At 45.4% G+C, this 18,127-nt stretch overlaps 1 protein-coding gene across 5 annotated transcripts in view; it reads left to right on the forward strand.

Moving 5' to 3' along the window:
- Positions 1-17,037, forward strand: part of YIPF1 (Yip1 domain family member 1) — a 38,604-nt gene extending 21,567 nt beyond the window's left edge. For 3 of the 5 annotated variants that reach the window (XM_080801552.1, XM_080801550.1, XM_080801551.1), the window contains 2 exons: positions 3,634-3,729; positions 16,518-17,037. In XM_080801552.1, the coding sequence (XP_080657678.1) occupies positions 3,634-3,717 (84 nt within the window). In that variant the 3' untranslated portion in view covers positions 3,718-3,729; positions 16,518-17,037. The remainder of the gene's footprint in view (positions 1-3,633; positions 3,730-16,517) is intronic. The other 2 variants (XM_080801553.1, XM_080801554.1) reach the window with 1 other exon arrangement.
- The last annotated feature ends 1,090 nt before the right edge of the window (positions 17,038-18,127 follow it).

Below are 18,127 nucleotides of genomic sequence, written 5' to 3' on the forward strand. Positions count from 1 at the left end.
GTAGCCCTCACTGGCATGTCCCTGTGTCTCCCTTGAATTTTCTTCCGTATATATCTAGTTGAGTCATTGATGGAGAGAAGGAGGCAGGAAGAAGTGCTGCTTTGTTCAGTTGTGTGAAGAACCAAGAGGAGCATGGCACGTCAGACTTGGGATCAGGGAGGAGGGGGTGACAGGGGTGAGAGTGTTACTAAGAATCTATTCATTTCAGTCTAGTAGCGTTACTAAGAATCAATCTATGTGTGGCGGGATTTTTTACCTCTATGCCTGTTCCTCCCTTTTGGGATAAATGACGCTGACAGTGGGACTTAACCTGCCCATCTTGCTGCTCAGGAACTTGCTGGAAGAGAACAATTAGAGGGAAGCAGAAAGAGCCCTGCACTGCGAGCCTAGGCGAGAGCACTCTTTCTCAGAAACTTGGCTTCTTCCTCTGTCATGGACATTCACATTTTGTGGGTTTTTGTGACCCTCAGTGAGATGGCTGTGAGAGCCCTTCATATGCTGTGAAGGGTTCTTCAGATGTAAAGAAGTTCCTAGAAGAGTTCCATGTCATCTGAAGCTGTCAGGGCCTTCTGCTGCTCATCCCTCCTGAGTGCCTCAGTAAGGATGGTGCGAGGCCACACAACTCAAAAGACAGGGCCCTTCCATGGGTGCCTCTCACTGGCATCTTCTTGCCTCTCTCCAGAATGTCTTTCCCATCATACACTTGGTTGGGAAGTTGGAGAAGACAAGGAGGCAGGAGAGAAGGCCTTGCCTGGTTTGCTGCTAAGGGACTCTGGGGAGCCAGGTGCATTAAATGATGGAGCAGAGAGGGAATTGCAGGTATAGGACCCCTTCTTGGAGGGCAAGCCAGTTTTCTCCTCCTCAAAGAAGGGAACTATTCTATCATCAGGTGTTTAGCCTGGGGTCTCGTTCTCCAGCCAGAGATGGCCTCCTCTGTGTTGTTCTGGAGATGTGCAGGCCGAGAGGCTGAAGCAGAGGTGAGGGAGATGGGGTCTGGCTCCAGCTCCCTCACCCCTGCTTTGGTTATTTCCCCTCTCTGGACCCCACCTCCTCACTGAGAAAAGGGAACTGCAGGAGAATCTTTACTTTTGCAAAGACTGAATGTTTTGTGTAACATGAACAACACAAGCCGAACACATGCAAGATGGTTTTTTGTTGTTGTTTTTTGAAGATTTTATTTATTTATTTGACAGAGAGAGACACAGCGAGAGTGGGAATACAAGCACAGGGAGTGGGAGAGGGAGAAGCAGGCTTCCTGCTGAGCAGGGAGCCCAATGTGGGGCTCGGTTCCAGGACTCTGGGCTCATGACCCAAGCTGAAGGCAGACACTTAACAACTGAGCCACCCAGGCGCCCCAGGATGTTGTTTTATTGGAAGGGCAGGGAGAAGAATTGGCAGCAGAGGGGCACCAGCTGACTCAGACAGCTTGGCTTCCCACTCTGCCCTGGGGAGCATGGATTCCCATTTTTGCCTCAGTGTTCTGAAGCGTATGCTGGCCCTCTACCTGCCGAGGGCCCCTGGGTGCTCACTGCTGTACACCATGTTGGTAGCACGCTCCTGGCCAGGATGACTAAGGAAACCCCAGAGGGTGTGTGCTTGGCTGGCGTGTTTGAGCTGCACAAGCCTGTGTTTGCAGTGGTTACTGCTGATAGCAGACTGTCCTGTGCCCTCATACTCTGCCAGGTAACACTCCTGGCCTGACTTTTAGAAAGCCTGTTGGTTCATCCTGACACTTCCACGGTGCCTACATCTAGATGGGGCACATAGGACAGGTGCCAAATTGCAGGCCACCCACAGAAGAGAAGAACGTTGTCTTGGGGCTGGACACCGCTAGATTGATACCCTAGCTCAGACACAGGGTTGTGTAGCCTTGGGAAAATCTCCATCTCTTTGAGCCTTCACTTGCTTATCTCTAAAATGGGGTTAACATTGCCTGTTATTAATGATCAAGTGTGTACCTGGTGCGCAGTAGGCACTCCCCAGATGGTAACTGTGGTTGTTACTAAGGATTTGTGGCATTCTTGAACTAATGAGTTAATAGAATTATAGCTGGCCCTTAGAGATAATTTTTTCCAATCCCTTTGTTTTACACATTAGAAAACTGAGGCTCAGAGGGGTGGGGTGACTTTTTCATAGTTACGGTGTGAGTTACTAGCAAAACCAAGTTTAGACCCTGGCCTCTTGCTCCTTTCTATCTGATGAGGGCCTCCTCCAAGAGCTTGGAAGAAAGGCACGGTTCCTTCACCAGGGGGCATGCTTTGTGGCTCTGTGCACCCTCGAGATAGCCGGGGGAGCCCAGCACTGGCAGCACGGCCACTGTCCCCGACCCCCTTAAGTTAAGAACCGTTTTTTTCCCACCTCAGAAAGCAAGTGCCAGAACAGGCCCTGGGAAGAAGGCTTTTAGAGCTAATAGGATTCCTCTGGGAATGTGACAAGCTAGGGGGACTCTGCAGCTAGAAACTTGGAAAGGGACTGTTGAAGAGTTCACACTGGAGGGTGTTGGGCAAAGTTCCAGTGCGTCATCTTGGTGCCCCCTTCTGGCTGATAGAGAGTAGAGCTGTTGAAATGGTTCCTCACTTGGGTTTTTCTTTTTATCTTCCTCCTGCCCTGACTCCATGGGGGAAATCACAAGTGTGCAGTGACCCCTGATTTATTAAGGGATTCCCCTTACTTTGAAGGACCTAGGTATTTTCCTGGGCTAAAGTCCAGATTCTCAGACCTTGAGACAGATTGGAAGATCCTCCTTGGTTTTTTTCCCTCTTCTATCTCCTGATTTTTTTTTTAAGATTTTATTCATTTATTTATTTGAAAGAGAGACAGATAGTGACAGAGATAGCGAGAGCGAGCACAAGCAGGGAGGAGAGGGAGAAGCAGGCTCCCCGCTGAGCAGGGAGCCTGATGCAGGGCTCCATCCCAGGACCCTGGAATCATGACCTGAGCCAAAGGCAAATGCTTAACCCACTGAGCCACCTAGACGCCCCTGCCTCCTCCTGATTTTTGACAGAGAAGTCGTAGATGGTGAATGGAATCACTTATCAGACCTTTCTTTTCCAAGCTGGAGAATTATGAGGTCAGGCCTGCCTGGCACTTTCTTGTAAGGGTCTTTACCAAGAGCCAGCTGGTTTAGCAGCAATCTGTTGTGCCTCAGTTCCTTGAGTTTGGGTTGTTTACATCATGGGCCAGGCCCTGAGTGAGAGGCTGATGGCATAGGAACAGGAAGGATACCGTCTTTGCCCTGGAAGAGAGACTGTGTAAGGTAGCGATGAAGAGCCTGAACCTTGGAGTCAGAAAGACCCGACTCTCCCACTCACTAGCCATGTGCGCCGGATTGAATGACAGCTTCTCTGTGCCTCAGTTTCTCGTTTGTCAAGGAGGATAATCATAGCAGCCTGACGGGGTTCTTATGCAGATTAAGTCCTACGTAGGAAGTAGCCAATAAACAGTGGCTACATTTTAAAAAGTAGCTCCGAGTAAATGAGATGGACAGAGACAGAGTCACTTGTAGTTCCGTGGGATGACAGGCATGGCAGAGGGAAACATAGGGGCCATGAGAAATACTCTTAGCATGGAGTCTAGAACACTCAAGCAGACTGTTGTGTTTTAACTGCCTGCATGCATTTCTTTTTCCTGCAGGCATACTTTTTTGATGCGCCAGAGATGGACCACCTTCCAACAGCTACAGTTGCTCCAAACCAAACAGTTGCGGCAGCCAAGTAGCTAAAGAGGAAAGTAAGAGATTGTATTATTGTTTCGTTTTTTTCTGAGGTTTGGTACAGTAACAAATGGGCAAGTGTGTCACTTCTGAAATTGTTAACATCAGGAACCAAGAGGGCCAGACCCTTTTGTCTTTCTGTACGATTCACTATGGCGCAAGCATGTCTGTATCTACGTGGCCTGCCAGTCAGAGTCCTCCATTGTGAAATCCGCATGGTCCTGGCTTAATAAATTTGGGAAATGTAAGCTCTTAGCTTTTTCACTGGAGGAGCTCCTGCCTTTTGGCCCCAGCATCCCCTCTCCTCTGCACTCTGTCCTCTTCCCAGGAGCAGAGTATGGGTTTGTTCTATTTGGGTACAGTCCTGGTGGTTTTCCCAGTTTCCCTGTGACTTCTCATCCTGGCCTCAGACCCTGAGTGTGACTTCTCTTGAATTACTCATAGGGTTCCCAAAGCCTACAAATGCTCATGGCTGGTTTGCTCTCTGGCCTCTTGGATGATTCTGTTTCAGTAGTTGGCTCAGTAGGTCTGCGTCCAGGAAGAAGAGACAAATCCTCCATGGCTTGTTTCTTGCCTCCCTGTTCCAGCTCCTCAGTGTACCAAGGCTGCGGCCATGCTGAACTTCTTGCCATTACCAGAACACACATGCCCTTCCACTTGCCGTTCCAGATGTCTGAGTATTCCCTCTATTCCAGCAGTCATCACTTCCCTTGTGATCCCGTGACACCTTGTATTATACATCGCTGTTAATGGTGCTGGAAGCACGAATTCTTCACTGTTTATGTGTCCATCTGCATAGTCATTTGTTCATTCATTGATTCATTTGTCCTCCGTGGACTGGTACGCCTCTCCAGTTTGACTCAGCAACGTGAGAACAAGAAATGGGTATTATCCTGCATCTTTGTTGCTCACCACAAGACCTGGTATATAGGGAGTGCTTAGTAAATGTTTGTGGAGTGAATGAATGAAGCCACACTCTGCACATAATCTCCCTGCCCATTGAGAACCTCTAGTCTGTTTTGTAATCACAGGGTGACCTTCTCCTTTCCCAGAGCAACAGGGTGTGGTGCAAAGACCAGGGCCTTTGCAGTCAAGTGGAACTAAAATGAAATCCTGGCCTCACCACGTACTAGCAGTATACCTGGGGCAAGGAACTTACTGTCTCTGAGCCTCAGCCAACATAACTGTGAAAGAAGGATGATACAACCCGTACTAGATTAGAGATCATGTTTATAAAAGCTCCTGGCTCATAGTTAAGATGCTCAGTGACAGAATCAAGCTACTGGCCCTCTGAGAGTGGGTCTGTATTTGTGTTGAAATTTGGTGGTTCTCACAGACTTTACCTTGACCCTTTATTTCCTTTTTGTAAAACCAAATAGATTTTCCCTCTTAGTTGAGGAATTTGGGTTGCAGGCCTTGCAAGTTGACAAGATGTGGTTGGCCAAAGACAACTCTGGCCATCTTGGTGGTAAGACAGTTGCCCTGGTCAATGGAATGCCTAAGGAACTATTGTAAATGTCACAGCCCACCTTCCCCTCTTCCCCTTTTCACGTGGGGATGTGATGATGTCAGAATCAAAAGTCAGAGCCCTTGGAGACAGGGTGGGCTCTTCTCTCCTTTTTACCATAAAGAGGCTGAGGCCAAGAGAGAACAGTGCCTTGTCCAAGGCCATCCCAGAGTTTTGTGGCAAACTAACATGTGTATATTACATTCCATTCTACAAAATACCATCTAGATCACTCTCTCTTTGTCCACTGTTAGCAGCCTTACTGACCCCATCGTATAGATAAGGAAGCTGAACTTAAGAAGTTTGAGTTGATTAAGATCACCTGCCTCTTACAAGGCACAGCTGGGACTCAAACCCAGGTATTCTGGCTCCATTTCTTGAGGTTTTCCCACTTTCCCACTTTTAAGGTTGATGTTCTTTTTACTCTAAAATTTTCAGGCTCTCACTCCTGGACTTTGGCATCTTTTTTGAACCCTACTTTGCTTTTCTAGAGATGCTTCAGTTCAGAGAATCCATACTTATTGGATTGCACAATCTCCCAGGAATTTGAGGGCTGTATTAATTATCTATTGCTGCCTAACAATGTTACCTCAAACCTAGCGCCTTAAACAATACCCATTTATTAGTTCAGTTTCTGCGGCTCAGGAGTCTGGGCATAGCTTAGCTGGGTTCTATCCTTCAGGTTCTCTTACAAGGCTGCACTCAAAGTGTTGGCCTGGGCTGGGGTCTCATCTGAAAGCTCGACTGGAAGGATCTTCCTCCAAGCTCACCAGGTTGTTGGCAAGATTCACATCCTTGTGGTCTGTTAGACTGAGGGCGCTCCTTACTGAGTGTCACCTGGAGGCTGTCCCCAGTTCCTTGCCACATAGGATGGCTGACTTCATCAAAGCCATAAGTGGAGATAACAGACAGTCTATTAGGAAGACAGAGATAATATAAAGTAAAGTAACCGTGGAAGTGATATCTATCAGTTTTCCTATATTCTTTTGATGAGATGCAAGTTACAAGTCTTGCCCACACTCAGTGGGAGGGGATTACCCAAAGACATGAGTACGTGGAGGCAGGGATCATTGGAGGGCATTTTTCACTTGATCTTAGCCAAAAGGCCAAGAAGCGATAGGAGGGCATTTTTATTTTACACTATTTTTCAGCTTTATTATGGTATCATTAACAAGAAAATTGTAAGTTACTTAAAGTATACGTTGTGATGATTTGATAGACATGTACATTGTGTGTGGAGGCCATTGTGTAGTCTGTCCGCCATAAGCACACACCCTAGTAATATGTATGTATTTGAAATATTTACATAGTCTGTTGTCAATCCATATAGTAACTATTAAACCTTAATTTTTTATTTTTTGATGAAAAATAAATATTAATAGAAGTTCTAAGTTTTTCTTCCATTACCTCAGTGGGTGGTTTTTACAGTCCACTGCCTTAGAATGAGCGTGTGGTAGCTTGTTTGCCTTATGGTTTGATTGTCTACATACTTGTTAAGCTCCTCCTGCAGATGGATTTCATTGACTGTTAGCAGAGAAGGCCCTGGGGCAAGGTGGGTCTCTTCCTGAGATTGCGGTCCATGGGAAAGGGATTAAGTCTGATTGGACTTGAACTCCCCAGTGCTTGGCCTAATGCCTGCCTGGCACAGACAGAGCAAGTGCTCAATTAATGTTGGGTGGCTGGAGGTGACCCTTTGTAAAATTAAGGCAAGAGGGGGGATGTGGGCTTTTATCAGAGGTGTCTTGGCTCACGGAGCCCTCATTTACTCTTTCACTCAGCATTTACTTGAGGCTGTTCTGTGGTCTCCATGGTCCAGGAACTGGAGACCTAGAAAGTCAAATACAGTTACCCTTGGGGAGCCTTGGTCCATGGGTAAAACAGCTAAACAGATAAACAGACAGTGTTTGTAGAGACGTGCCAGACCCAAACTGTGAATTGATGAGCATGGTGGGAGCACAGAAGCTGTGACTCACTGGCCTGAGGGAAGGCTTCATAGAATAGGTCTTGTTTGAGCTGGACCCTGAAGGTTGGGCAGAAGCAATCAGTTACCTATTTTTCTGAAGAGAGTAGTTAGCTTCTCATGGCATTTGGAAAGGTGAAGTCATAGGTTCATTGGGACACAGTGATGTGATGTGGGCTCATATCCCTGGGAACAAGAAAATCTGAACCCAGCTGGAGGACAGAGGTTGAGCCCACAGTGGCAGCCATTGCTTGGGTCTCTCTTGGCCAAAAATACCTGACATCGACCTAGGGAGGGGCTCTTTCAGGCTGCTCGTGTGTTAGAACTCAAGTTTCTTCCTTGCATTTTGTTATGTAGGCTCCAGGCCAGTGTCCCAGGTGCTCTAAACCCTCAGAGAGTCAGAAGCTGGCGTTTGAGAAAAGCCCGGTCCTCTGGGCCTTTGCAGACCTCCTATCCTGATTTATATAGATTTGACACCTTTGGGCTTTGCTCAGATCTATAAACTTGGGCATCAGTGTCTCCGTTCGGGTGTCAGGTCTCCAAATGAGATAGTGATGAAGAGTTTCTTTGGAGCTTCCGTGGCAGAAGCATCAATCGCTTTGCCAACAAGGGCTGTCCAGAGCCCCAGGCTCTGTGGATTTATGAGCTGCCTGCGCCTTCTTCTGTAATCTCTAGACTCCCAGCTTTCACTGAAAAAGAATGGCTTCTAATCTCGCAGATAACCTTCCTCATGTAAATCTGCACACTGGAGGGCTTAGCCTGGCACGGATTACTAGGAGAACATCCACCCCTTCTCTCCCTGGAAACTCGGGATCACAGAGGAGCCTCCAATGACTTGTGATCAGGGAAACCACCCCTATATAAATCATGGAGATTTTACAGAGAATATCTGGCTTGCTTCTTCCCTCTTTTCCTTCCTTTTTAAAAATTTATTTATTTATTTATTTTAAAGATTTTATTCATTTATTTGACAGACAGAGATCACAAGTAGGCAGAGAGGCAGGCAGAGAGAGGAGGAGGAAGCAGGCTCCCCGCTGAGCAGAGAGCCTGATTCGGCCTGATCCCAGGACCCCGGGATCATGACCTGAGCCGAAGGCAGAGGCTTTAACCCACTGAGCTACCCAGGCGCCCCATCCTTCCTTTTTTTTTTTAAATTAAATTATCACCTGAGGGCCAGTGCCATTTCTTCTCTGAGCCAAGACCCTGGGGAAGCCTAGAAACTGTGCCTTGGGAGTCTTACTTTGGCTTGTGAGATGGGGTGTCTGAAAGATGGCATTTGTATTGGGGCTGCCTTACCAGGAGCTGTGTCAAGTGGGTCTGTCTGGAGAAGGGTGGCCAGCAGGTAATTACACTGCGGTATGATCAGGCTTTAGTAAGAGATGAGCAAAGGGCATTAGGAGATTCCTTTGTAATTAAAAAACCCTCCTGATTCAATACACAGGGTTTATGTGCAATTATCCTTTCACTCACTCTTGTTAAGAGTGTTCATATTATAAGCCAAAGCTACAAACCCCTTTACTATGTTTATACACATCAATTCTTTTATTCTGAAATCAGTTTTAACTCAATGCTGTAATCCTCTTTAACAAAGCATCCAGACTGTATGACTTTCCACCATGGCTAAAGCTGTTTTCCACCAGCCCCTTCTTGTCCACACCACATCTGAGATGTCCCTGCCCGGAGAGCCCAGTTTCAGTGTCTGTGCTGTTTCTCCATCAGTTTTCTTCCTGGTTCTCTTTGAAGTCAATCGGAAGAACTTGGGTTGGAGAGTGGGTCAGCACAGTAACTTTTTTTTTAACGATTTTATTTATTTATTTGAGAGGGAGAGAGAGAGCATAAGCAGGGGGGAGAGGCAGAGGGAGAGAAAGAAGCAGGCTCCCCACTGAGCCCAGAGCCCAATGCAGGACTCGATCCCAGGACCCTGGAATCATGAGCTGAGCCAAAGGCAGATGCTTAACCAACTGAGCCACCCAGGCACCCAACACAGTAACTTTTTGTTCTTGCTTAAACTTATTTAGTGCAGTTTTTACACATAGACAAAAGCAGAGTGAATAGTATAGTGAATGTCCATGTACCCATTGCTTACTTTGCACAGTTGTCAACTCACGGCCAACTTTATTTCATCCATCCACCCATCTATACCCCCATATTAGTTTGAAGCACATCTAAGATTAATATCCCATATTATAATTATTATTTTAAAGATTCCATTCATTTATTTGACAGAGAGAGATCACAAGTAGGCAGAGAGGCAGGCAGAGAGAGAGGAGGAAGCAGGCTCCCTGCTGAGCAGAGAGCCCGATGTGGGGCTTGATCCCAGGACCCTGGGATCATGACCTGAGCCAAAGGCAGAGGCTTTAACCCACTGAGCCACCCAGGTGCCCCACCCCTTATTTTTAAGCACATCTAAACAAATGTATTATTTGATCCATAAATGTTTAAATCCTGGATCTATAAAAGACACTTTTAAACTTTTAAAAACATAACCGTAATACCACAGTCACACCTAAAAAAAATTATATCTTCTAATACAGACATACCTTGTGTTATTGAGCTTTGCTTATTGTGCTCCACAGATACTGTGTGTGTTTTTGTTTTTTGTTTTTTGTTTTTTGTTTTTTGTTTTTTTACAAATTGAAGGTTTGTGGAAGCTCTGTGTTGAGCTGAGTCTATCAGCACCATTTTCCCAAAAGCAGTTGCTCACTTTGTGTCTCTGTGTTACATTTTGGTAATGCTTGCAATATTTTAAACTGTTTCGTTATTAATATGTTTCTTATGGTGATTTGTGATCACAGGTCTTTGGTGTCACTGTTTTAATTATTTTGTGGTGCTATAATCTGTACCCACATGTAAGATGGTAAACTTCATAAAGGTTGTATGTGTTCTGATGGCTCCACTGACCGACCATTCCCCTCTCTCTCTCCCTCTCCTCGGGCTTCCCTATTAAAAAATTGTAATATTGAAAATAGGCCAATTAATAGCTCAACAATGGCCTCTGAGTGTTCAAATAAAAAGAGTCACACATCTCTCACTTTGAATCGAAAGCTAGAGATGACTAAGCTTAGTGAGGAAGGCATGTTGAAAGCCAAGATAGACTGAAAGTGAGGCCTCTTGCACCAAACAGCCAAGTTGCAAAAGCGAAGGAAGAGTTCCTGCAGGAAACTGAGAGCGCTGCTCCAGGGAACACACGGATGATAAGAAAGTGGAACAGCCTTACTGCCGACGTGGAGAGTGTGTGAGCGGCCTGGATAGAAGAGCAAACCAGCCACCACATCCTCGTCAGCCAAAGCCTGACCCCGAGCGAGGCCGGAGCTCTCCTGCATTCTTTGAAGGCTGAGGGAGGTGACGAAGCTGCAGAAGGAAAGTTGGAAGCAGCAGAGGTGGGTTCGTGAGGTTTAGGGAAAGAAGCCGCCTCCGTAACGTAGAAGGACAAGGTGAAGCAGCCAGTGCCGGTGTAGACGCCACAGCAGGTGATCCGAAAGCTCCGGCTCGGATCATTCGTGAAGGTGAATGCACTGAACAACAGATGTTCAGTGTAGACGGAGCAGCCTTCTGTCGGGAGAAGATGCCGTGTGAGACGTCCACAGCTACAGAGAAGTCAGTGCCTGGCCTCAAAGCCTCAAAGGCTGGGCTGACTCTCGTGGGAGGGGCTCATGCAGCTCGTGACTTTATGTTAAAGCCGGTGCCCATTTGCCATTCATAAAGCCCCAGGACCCTCAAGAATTTTGCTCAGTCTATACTTTCTGCGCTCTGTAAACAGAACAACAAAGCCTGGATGACAGCATACTTGTTTACAAGATGGTTTACTGAGTATTTTAAGCCTCCTGTAGAGACCTCCCCAGAAAAAAAAAAGATTCCTTTCAAAATATTCCTGCTCACTGACAATACATCTGGTCACCCAAGAGCCCTGATGGAGACGGATGAGGTGAGTGTTCGCATGCCTCTAACACAGCATCCGTTCTGCAGCCCATGGATCACAGAGTCATTTCAGCCTTCTGATTAAGAAATTAAGTTCATAAGGCTGACACTGCCATAGTGATTCCTCTGGTGGCTCTGGGCAAAGTGAAATAAAAACCTTCCAGAAAGGACTCACCATCCTAGAACATTCGTGATACATGGGAAGAGGTCAGGATAGCAACATGAGCAGGAGTTTGGAAGAAGTTGATCCCAACCCTCATGGGCGACTCTGAGGGGTCAGGACTTCAGGGAGGAAGTGACTGCAGATGGGGTGGAAGGAGCAAGAGAACGGGAAGCGGAGGCTGAATGTGGGACTGTGCGGCCGTCATCTCAGGGTAACACTTGAGGGTGAGCAGTTGCTTCTTACAGATGAACAAAGAAGGTGGTGTCCCGGGATGGAATCTACTCCTGGTGAAGATGTCGTGAAGGTGGTTGAAACAACAACACAGGATTCACAATATCACAGAAGCTTAGTTGATAAAGCAGCAGCAAGGTTTGAGAGGACTGACTCCAGTTTTGAAAGAAGTTCTACTGTGAGTAAAATGCTATCAAATAGCATTGCGTGCTACAGAGAAATTGTGAAAATAATCAATCCATGTGGCAAACCTCATTGCCGTCTTACCAGAAATTGCCGCAGCCACTCCAGCCTTCAGCACCCACCATCCTGATCAGTCGGCAGCCATCAACATTGAGGCAGGACCCTCCCCCAGTAAAAAGATTATGACTTGCTGGAAGCTGATATGATGCTTAACTTTTTTTTTTAGCAATAAAGTATTTTTTAATTAAACTGTGTACATTTTGGGATGCCTCGGTGGCTTAGTCAGTTAAGCATCTGCCTTTTGGCTCAGGTCATGATCCCAGGGTTCTGGGATCAAGTCCCACATTGGGCTCCCTGCTCAGCAGAGAGCCTGCTTCCCCCTCTGTTCCCCTTCCCTGTTCATGCTCACTCTGACTCTGACAAATTATGTCAGAGAAAAAAAGTATGTACATTTTTCAGACATAATGCTATTGCACACTTAGTAGACTCTGGTATAGTGTAAACATGACTTTTATATGCCCTGGCAAACCAAAAAGTTCATTGATTCACTTTATTGTGGTATCCACTTTATTGCCTTGGTCTGGAGTGTCTCCCCAATCTCTCTGAGGCATCATATGTACTTCAGTGTTTGAATTGCACCTTGCAGTTTGTTGATATATCTCTTAAGTGTTTTTTAAATGGTAGATTCCCACTCCATTCTCCCCCCTTTCCCTTTACCATGTATTTGTTGAAGAATTATTTATCCTATAGTTTTTCACTATCTGGATTTTGCTGATTGTATTTCTGTGGTGTTGTTTATCATGTTGCTTTGCCTTTGTTTTCTGTAAACTGGTGGTTGTATCTAAAGGTTTGGTCAGATTCAGCATTGGTTGGTTGGTTGGTTGGTTGGTTGGTTTTGGCAAGACTACTTGATATGTGGTGTTAAATGCTTTCACCCATAAACTCATAATGTGTAATTATCTCTTGCTTTTTGATATTTAAAGTAATTAAGCGATGCCTACATCTGTTAAATCATTAGGGTTTTCAAAATGGTGATATTTCAGTTCTATCTTTGCTTCTTTGTTTATTAATTAGAATACTTCTTTCATAAAAACTTCCCTTTATCTACTCTTTGGCTCAGCAATGATGTAATTCCTGGAGAAAAGCAGGATAAATGATTCTTTTGCTTTTTTTCCCACCTACTTTCAAAATAGTAGTTGGCTTGCTAGCACTCAGCAACAATGACCAGTTAGTTTCAGTCCATTGCAAATATTATGCTTACCAATATTCAAGTTGTCCCTTCTTTGGCTAATGGGAAGCTCTTCAAATTGGCCCGAGTCCTGTTGGCATAGCCCTAAGAATCTCTGATAAATGTGTTATTATCTGTTACAACAAAATTTTCCAGGCTTTTCCAGGCTCATCTTGAACATTTCCTTTCCCAGATCCAGACTGAGTCATTTCTTGAAGGAGTCTTAGTTCTGTTCATTAGGGAGATAGTCATACCAGGTCACAATCTGGACGCTAGCAGTGCTCGTTGCCATTGGGTTGGTTGTTCACAGGCCTTTTCACTGTTCAGAGTCAGGAAATATATGTGTTGTGTGCTTGATTCCTTTTTTAAAGGAGGTGCAATGTAGGTTCATACTCATACTTTGAATTCTTATTTAGCACTACAGAGTTTTTTCCAAATTGCTTTTATCTTATATCTGTATCTCCTTTCTTACCTACTGGGAATCTCACTTTGCAACAATACCAGCAGTGATAGAATTGGGCTATCACATAAGTACCTAATTGTTTTATCCAGGCACTAGCAACAGTCCAATAATAACAGCAACAGCACTCCCATTAATTACTGGAAACATTGCTTTAAAACCTTTTAAGGCTTTTTTTTTTTTTTTTTTAAGGTTTTTAAGTTCTGGAATTCCCTTTCCTGGCTTGTTTACTTGGAAGCCCACTATTTATTCTTCAGGACACACTTCAGATAGCCTGTCCTTGGGGAAGTTTAAATTACTTACTCCTCTGTGCTCTCCTACAGCTCTTTGTATGTTCCTCTGTTAGAGCAATTCTCTTATTCACAGGGACACAGACTAAGAATCCCTAGAGAGTGAAGATTTATTGACCAATATACCTGCAGCATCCCACAGGCTTTGGGGAAAGCTTGATTTTGAACTTGACAGTTCATAGACCCGCCACATGCACACATGCTCAGTTCGTTTGCCTGGTGACTTGAGCACTTTTTACTTGTTCATTCATTGAGGGCCTACCCTTGGCCACCATTTCCTGGGTCACTGGGGTCAACAATGGAGATAGGACCTTCCCCTCCCAGATTTTACACCCCATTTTCTATCTCAGGTTTCGGATAGACAAGAAGGCCCTGCTAAATTAAAAAGAGAACCCTAACTTGGGGAACTTTGGGTTTGAACACCCCCGATCAGGCTTGGGTGCAGGGGTGCTGCCACGAAGGGGGCTCAGGGCCGGTCTGGGTCGCAGTGGGGCTACCCAACATGGGGAGCCTGAAGTGGCCAGGAATCGGGTTGTAGGTAGGCAAGAGGCAGGGGAGCTCTGGCTGATGGTGGCATTAGGGACCAAGTCGGGCACAAAGGACAGTATCATCTTACTCGCCACTCTCTGGGCTAAGTTCCAGGAATCCCCAGCCTCTGTCAGGCTACCTACTAAAGGTTGGCAGTCGGCAAGGGAAATTTTCTGTCTTTAATCCCTCCTCTGGTCTTGACATTAATTTAGAACAGACAGCTAGAGAGATGAGAAAAAAAGAGCATGTTTATGAAAATAAAATCTTCAGTGCCTGCCCCGTGGGCTCGTTTGTCTCTACCTTTATTTAGCATTTCAGAAGCCCGAGCTAATGTTTACCAGAAGGCGAGGAAGGACTGTAAGTTCTTCCAGTCCAGCAAACTGCAGCATTCATGCTTCTCCAACCACTTTTCACAGATACATTGTTGACAACATTTCCCTTTTCTAGAGCCAGGACATTGAGGCAGATACCCCCGCCTTAGGCCCACCTAGTTGTGATCCTGCCCCCAGGGTAGTAGGAGGCCTGGCACATTCTCTTAGGTTGGAGGCCATTTATTAGGAAATGGCCTCTGTGCCACATTTCTTAATCCCCACCCTGGATTTAACTATATCTAGCACCTCTTCCCAAATTTTCATCTATTGCAAATCGCCAGCTAGGTGTACCAACAGATGATTTAAATTCATTACGTTCAAGACTAAACCCATCTCCCCTGGAACCAGATCCTCCTTATATTTTCCTGTCTCCATGAATGGCACTACCATCCACATTGCCCCTGACTTTAGACTAGGTTAGGTTCTTTATTATACTGTCTCATAGTACCTCACGATTACAATAACTTAAGTAATATGTTATGTATATGTTTATCCGGTAGTTTCCACTGCCAGACTGTGTAACTTTCTTGAGAGTTGGGACCATGGTGCTTTATTCATCATGGTACCCCAGTGCCCAACCCATCTGACACATGAGTCCTTAATCACTATTTGTTGGAATAATTAAGAAATCCACCTGGTCACCCTAGAAACCTCATCATCAATGTAGAATCCTCCTTCTTACCTTCCATATCTTACCTATCCGTACAACTTGTCTATTCTACCCCTGAAATATTTCTCAGGTATGTCCTATTAGTACTATGCCTGATGTTCCTGGTGTTCAGGACCCAATCATCTCACATTTGGACTGTGATAATAACTTGGTGGGTTTCTCTATCTCTTTTCTTTTCCTTCTTCCAATCCATCCTATGCATGGCCAAAGCACTTTTCAAAAAATTATAAAACTGTGTCACTTAAGAACTTTCTTTTCTTCTTCTTTTTCTTCTTCTTCTTCTTCTTCTTCTTCTTCTTCTTCTTCTTCTTCTTCTCCTCCTCCTCCTCCTCCTCCTCCTCCTCCTTCTTCTTGGGGGGCTCTGATTGTCTAAAAGACAAAATCTACACTCCCTGCAGGATCAATCCCTAATCTGTTTGTCCTACCTCATATTCTGCCGTTGTCCCCTGCACAACCTCCTGCTTCAGCAACCACAAACATCTCTCCAGTTTTCAAATCTTTTTGTGTCCCTCCATGTTTACTTTATTCCTCCTTTAGCACCTAACACAGCTGTCACAAAGAAGGGAGACAAAGAAGGATGGGGGAAGGTAGCTATGGGATCTGACAGAGGAAAATCACTGGTTTTCCTGGAAAACTTTTAAAATGGAAAACTTTTTAAAATGTCTTCTCTCCTCCCATAATAAGTCTTCTTGGAGTTGGTGAATCAGGGCTCAAGGTTGTCTGGTATTGAAGCTATACCTCTAAACATAAAGAAGTACCCTGCCCTATAGCTTAGGTCCTTTCTGAATATTGGGGGGGGAGGGTGTCTTTTTCTTTCTTTATTATTATAATTTTTTAAATGTTATGTTAGTCACCATACAGTACATTATTAATTTTTGGTGTAGTGTTCCATGATTCATTGTTTGCATATAACACCCAGTTCTCCATGCAGTCCGTGCCTTCCTTAATACCCATCACCGGGCTTACCCATCCTCTACACCCCCAAAACCCTCAGTTTGATTCCCAGAGTTCATAGTCCCTCATGGTTCATCCCCCTCTCTAATTTACCCCCCTTCATTTTCCCCTTATTCTCCTGATGTCCTCCATGTTATTCCTTATGTTCCACAAGTAAGTGAAACCATATGATAATTGTCTTCCTGTGTTGGGCTTATTTCACTCAGCATAATCTCCTCCAGTCCCATCCATGTTGATGCAAATGGTGGGTATTCATCCTTTCTGATGGCTGAGTAATAATAGTCCATTGTAATATCCAACGGGGGAGTCTTTTTCTTAAAAGTGACTCTTTTTGTTTTTCAGTTCTCTTTTCTGTTTTTTGAAGTGCAGTTCTTTGGGACATGGCATCTACTGCAGGGAAGCAAGCCAGCAGGAAAACTGATGGCATGGCGCCACCCTCCGGCAGCTGTAAGGTGCCACGCTGAAGTCTCATCACCCAATTAAACAAACAGTAACTAAATGTTGTTCAGTCCATGTGTCTTTCAGCTCTTCTTTCTCACCTGTCAGTTATCATTGTAATTATGCACCGATTTAGGACAAAATACAAGGGAATGTGGTTAGGTGTGCCTGCCATCTGCCTCTCGCTGTTCTGTGATGCCCCTAACACGTGACATGGATCCATCCTAACGTCTGATGACTTTCTTCTGAATTGTATACAGATGATCCTCTAAGGCGATCCTCTTCTCTCCAGTGTTTGCCATCGTAAACTGACCGAACTGTATGAACTTTGGTTTGGATTCATTGGGAGCCTGAACAATTTGTCTGTGGTGACTTGACACTGGGCAACCGAACCTGATTGTTGCAAAATAAATACCTCATAGAATGTCTGTCTGCATTTCATGACTTTGACCTCGAGTTCTTCCTTGATGTTTTATCTTTAGCATGCTGGAAGCTGCTGTAAATGTGGATTTATTTAATGAGATAGCTGTTGGGATGTGGGGATTAAAGTGGACATCAGAATTTTTCCTCCTGTAAGTATGGAACAGAGGGTTGAAAGAACCTGCTCCCTTATAACATATTTCGACACAGAGATTTTAGAAAAAAAATTTTAGGGCACTTTGAGCGCCTCTTCACAGTGGCATGACTCCTGGCTATAGTGCATTAAAGGGAGAAACCAGTGACACCTCAGTTCCTTTGTTTTATTTTTTTATTCAAAATGTGTGCCATCTGGGAGACTGGGCTTCTGCCAGGTCAGGATTGCCGATCCCCTACTGTTTCTGTTGTCCTCTTCAGGCCAGGAATTTCCAGTATTTTTCTGAAACAGCTACAAAGACACACGTGGACTTAAAAGGCTGATCACACTGAAAAAGGAAGAGGCACACAAATTCAGGCCACCGTGAGCTTAAGGTCAAGTTGGCAAACTTCCCATCAAATGCTGGGTACCCTCCCTTCCATTAATTTACTTCACAAATGCAGGTAGTGCTCATTTGTGCTGGTCAGCATTCTAGGTGATGGGGCTGGAGCACTGAACAGAACAGACCAGCTCCCTGATCCCGGGAATCCTGCAGGCACATGATCTCTGCTGGGGGGGTTGCCGGCCTCAGCCTCTCCAAGCCCACTGTCTCCTCCTGGAACAAGTCCTTGTGCGCACATCTCTGCAGCTTTTGCCACTTGGTCCGAGCTCTTCCCCTGGGCCTCTCAGATCTAGTCTGAGCTTTCTTCCCTTTGTTGACTTCAGACATTTGAAAGCAGCTGTTCTGCCCCCCCCCCGCCCCCAGCTCAGTGTTTCTTCTGTCTTCAGGGACTCTTCAGAGAACTTGGTGTCTCTACCTTCCAGTCGGCCTCTGAGCTGGTACCCTGGTGTTCTTTCATTAACACCTAACTCCTGCTGCCCAAGGCAGTGATTCTTACCCATGTGGACCCTGTGAGCAGCCGGTACTTGCCATCTGCAACCTCCCCTTCCTGTGTCTGAC

The sequence above is a fragment of the Martes martes genome, assembly GCF_963455335.1.
Source record: "Martes martes genome assembly, chromosome: 4".
Classification (NCBI taxonomy): domain Eukaryota; kingdom Metazoa; phylum Chordata; class Mammalia; order Carnivora; family Mustelidae; genus Martes; species Martes martes.